Raw genomic sequence first — 4,171 nt, forward strand, 5'->3', positions numbered from 1 at the left:
TTATTTCTTTCATTGCATAATCTGGTCATAATTGCACAAATGTAGCGAGCGATTTGAAATATAATAAACGAAGTAGCCGATACAGTGACCATTCTGATGACATCGATATGAATCAAAAGAAAAGAAAATTTAATCAACAGGATCAAGATGATGTTCGTATGCCACCACCATCACTTCCTCAACAATCATCTCATCAGCCGACATCCAATGAGAAACCTAGTAAGGTTTTAGTTAGTGGTAAGAAAAGGAAAAGATATCGAACAACTTTTACCAGTCAACAGTTGGAAGAACTAGAAAGAGCATTTGAACTGGCGCCTTATCCCGATGTATTTACTCGCGAAGATTTAGCAACTAAAATTTCCTTAACTGAAGCACGCGTCCAGGTAAGAATTTGTAATCACGGGTTACAGTCATTTTTTTATTGTTATGATCTTAAATTTTGGCCTTGATATAGCTAAAAAACACAATTAATTTATCATTATTTTATTTATGATATGGATAGCACTCGGAGAAAAAATTAAATATCCATTTTTTAATTTTCTGTCGATAAATCGATGCTAGAAGTATTTGGCAACTGTAATTTAAAAGTCAATTTTTTAGCCGAGCACGATAATGACTTAAAAATTAATATGCCTTAATAGAAATATGCTGGATTATTGAATAATCATTTTAGGATTAATAATTATTGGCTTTAATATAAAATGTTGGTTTATTGAATTCATTATTTTTTAGTTATCCGATTTAAACTTGATTCCTTACAGTTTTTCAAGCCAATAGCATTCAAAATACTTCTTAATTCACTATTTTGATGCACTTATGCTAATTACCGAGGTTTACCTGTATGAAGATCTGCCAAATACTAATAATATGTAGCTGTTATTCGAACATGTCACAGATCTTAAGACAATCACTGCCATAAAGTAAAAATATTTCCCGGAAAACTAGTCAATTTGCTATTGGGATGATTGTATTGCAGAATACTAAAAGCGAAAATATCTCTATGATTTCGGGAAAGATGTTAGCATGATGCTTTTGCATAATAATTTAAAGGTCATTAAACGTCTATTATTGCGCCAAGTTGAACATATTCGCCATTATTTCGCTTCATTGTGACTGCAACGGAAGTCGCGATATATTTTATATTGTCATAAACGTATCTAAAGCGTTCTGTACTGGCAATTAATAGTATCGAAAGAAGATATTGAATCATAACTATTCCTTTTAAATTGACGCATATAGGTTGATTTGAGAATTGGCCAGCAATCAGTATTAGTATTCATCGTTGTGTCCTATGCTCCATATGACTATTAAGGTCTAGAACAGATACTTTTCTATTACCTTAATTTTTTAATGTCCGGTATGGTGTTAATATTTCAGATAAAAGCTATACTAGTATCGACACTTTTTATATATTAATTTGGTTAATATATTTTCTTGAGACAATTTGCTACATTATTTTCATATTAACGGTTGGATCGAGGTTAAGATATTAACTGCTTGTAGCCTGAATATTTTTATCATTTGGCGGGTATTTTTTATTATTATATTTCCGTAATTAAAAGTAGATTCTCTATATAGGTGTTATTAGAACTAAATTAGATAGATATATTGCAAACGAAGTAAAGAAATTGATGCAATTTAACACTATACTAAACCTTGGTGGTGAAAGCGATAAACTAAGTTATTCTAAATACATTGCATAATTGATTTATGATAGGTTTGGTTCCAAAATAGGCGTGCCAAATGGAGAAAAAAAGAAAAATTTGTCAATAACAGCAATCGAAATGGATCAATTGTCCACTCCAATGTTTATGCTCCATTTTATCAAAGTAGCCATGTTACTAGCTCTTATCATCCTAATATCATGTATTCCAACTTTACAACAGGTGAGATGCTCTTCCTCAGATTTTTAAACATTGATATGATTTATAGTAGAGTGGATGAGTATGTAATAACAAATGTAATATGAATAGTGGGATATCTTGTCACCTTATGAACTGTCTGACTCGTAAAAAATATATCAAAGGGACCTCATTAAGTCTAGTCTTACGAATTCTTGTTATAGAAGTATATCTAATATGGCTTTTATTGACTTCAATTTTATTATGCAATCAATAATTCTTTGTCTATACTTAACATTTTCTGATATTAAATAGCCCGTATTGTAATTAATCCAAAGCATAATCTTAAATAGACTTCCGTTATTGTTTTGTTTTCTCCCTTCATAATCTGAATATTGTATTTCCAATAATTTATTACCAATCGCTTTTTAAAATTAATAATTCATATTTTACTGTACCTAAAAGATATTTGTGATGGTTAAGATTGGCTACGTTAGATTTTAGAAAATTAACAAAACAGTCGTTATAGCCTAGAAAATAACTCAAGCATAACATTAGGCTATTAAGGTTAACTATCGAAACTAAGTTAACTTCCTTACGAGTAAATAAATTGAATGATAGTTTTCTGTTGCTAGCAGGCAAAGTTGGACAATATTATCATGGTAAAACTATAATAACATCAGGATTAAACGATTCTGAATACACAATAATAGAATTGGATCAAAAGCCTATAGAGTAGCTTGCTTAGATGTACTCATACTTAGCTCCTTCAAATATGAATTGCACAAGAAAACAATGCTGTTATTTCTGATTTTATTGCCAAGTAATTAGTACGTTCATAAATATCGGTAAATAGATTTCGGAAGTTGTCTAAATTCCACGTAGAAGAATAATACCTTATATTAAAGTAAAGCAATAATTGATATTTTTATTAGTCTATTCGCCATATATTCGTAGACATAATGGTGGCATTTTGTTGACATATTAAATATAAATGATTATATCAGTGATTTACCACTAATTATTATTTAAAGTTAATGAATTATGGATGCGGGCTGTGATTAATAAGACCCAAAAAACATGCATTATCTCATTTTTTTTAATTCATTGCAACACTTTTTACTGTTTCAGACTACAAAAGTCGTGGTACTAATAATTAATCTATTAGTGATGCATAAATAGTATGTACCATATCGGTATATGCATAATTCTTAGACATGTGTATATAGCTATCCGGTAGTTACCAGTATGATTAATGATTTCTATTTTCGATGGTGACTGGTTTCCGCAGAATATTTACAAAGATTGGACCTAAAATCTGACTAATAAATAATTAGCAAAGTATGATTAATCGGCTGAAAAATACGTAGTACCGGAAGGTGTAGTTTTTCTTGCAGTCAACTAGGTAATTGTCCAGTAGTGATTCATTTACTTTAAGAATGCTTTATCATATTGGTAGATATCCAAAAGCTGCGAAAATTTACTTTCACTCAAACAGAATTGGATTGACTGACATGTGTTTACACTATGACCGAAATTTTAGTGATTTGAATATTTTTTCTTTAGATTAAAATTATTACTTTAATATTCAGTTAATTAGAGAAAAGCGATATATATAGTCACTAGAGGATTACTATTTAACAACAGTAATTAAACGCATTACCACTGGTATACTAGATACGATTATGATATTGAAGTATGGTGATGACTTCTGGTCATATCAATTATGTATACTATACTGAACCTAATAATTCCTCTTATTTATATCTATAATTACTTACTTGCCAGATGCAATAACAAGTATTCTATATACTTTGACAATAGCTTGAGATTAATGACTTTCAAATAGCTATAACAATTGACTAGAAATTTAATATAATAGCAACTTTTCTTTAATAAAAGTATCGAAAGTAATAATTCAAAATAAGCAACAATTAAGTAAACATTGAGAGATAAGCTAGATAAAAGTTCCCAACAACCTGGCATCATAAGTATCTTAATGTTATGCCATTTATGACAAGCTAAAACCTGCTGTTGGTAGAATCATATTAAATATTAATACAAATACGACAAATAGAAGTAAGAGATTATTCAAATTAATTAATTAATTTTTATCTTTATCCGTAGTCTTATCCATGATTTATTATTAATCAATATATATAGTTATAAATCGTAACATGTACTTTCTTATATATGAATAAATTAAAGATCTTTAAAATATTTCTTATTGCGAATTCCAGTTGTTGAATGAGATGATAGCACTCCCTTAAACCCTTTTAACGCTGACTGATTGATAGAGTGCACAGTTACTTGGAGTAAGCGTTTTTTTT

At 29.3% G+C, this 4,171-nt stretch overlaps 1 protein-coding gene across 1 annotated transcript; it reads left to right on the plus strand.

The window, feature by feature from the left end:
- Positions 1–245: 245 nt before the first annotated feature.
- On the plus strand, positions 246–1,759 carry TRIADDRAFT_9432 (uncharacterized protein; the record flags this gene model as incomplete). Its single annotated transcript, XM_002111304.1, has 2 exons — positions 246–383; positions 1,718–1,759. Coding segments are annotated over 2 exons (180 nt in total), but the record flags the coding sequence as incomplete, so codon positions are not given.
- Between the last annotated feature and the right edge of the window lie 2,412 nt (positions 1,760–4,171).

The sequence above is a fragment of the Trichoplax adhaerens genome, genomic scaffold (assembly GCF_000150275.1).
Source record: "Trichoplax adhaerens TRIADscaffold_4 genomic scaffold, whole genome shotgun sequence".
Taxonomy (NCBI): Eukaryota; Metazoa; Placozoa; class Uniplacotomia; order Trichoplacea; family Trichoplacidae; genus Trichoplax; species Trichoplax adhaerens.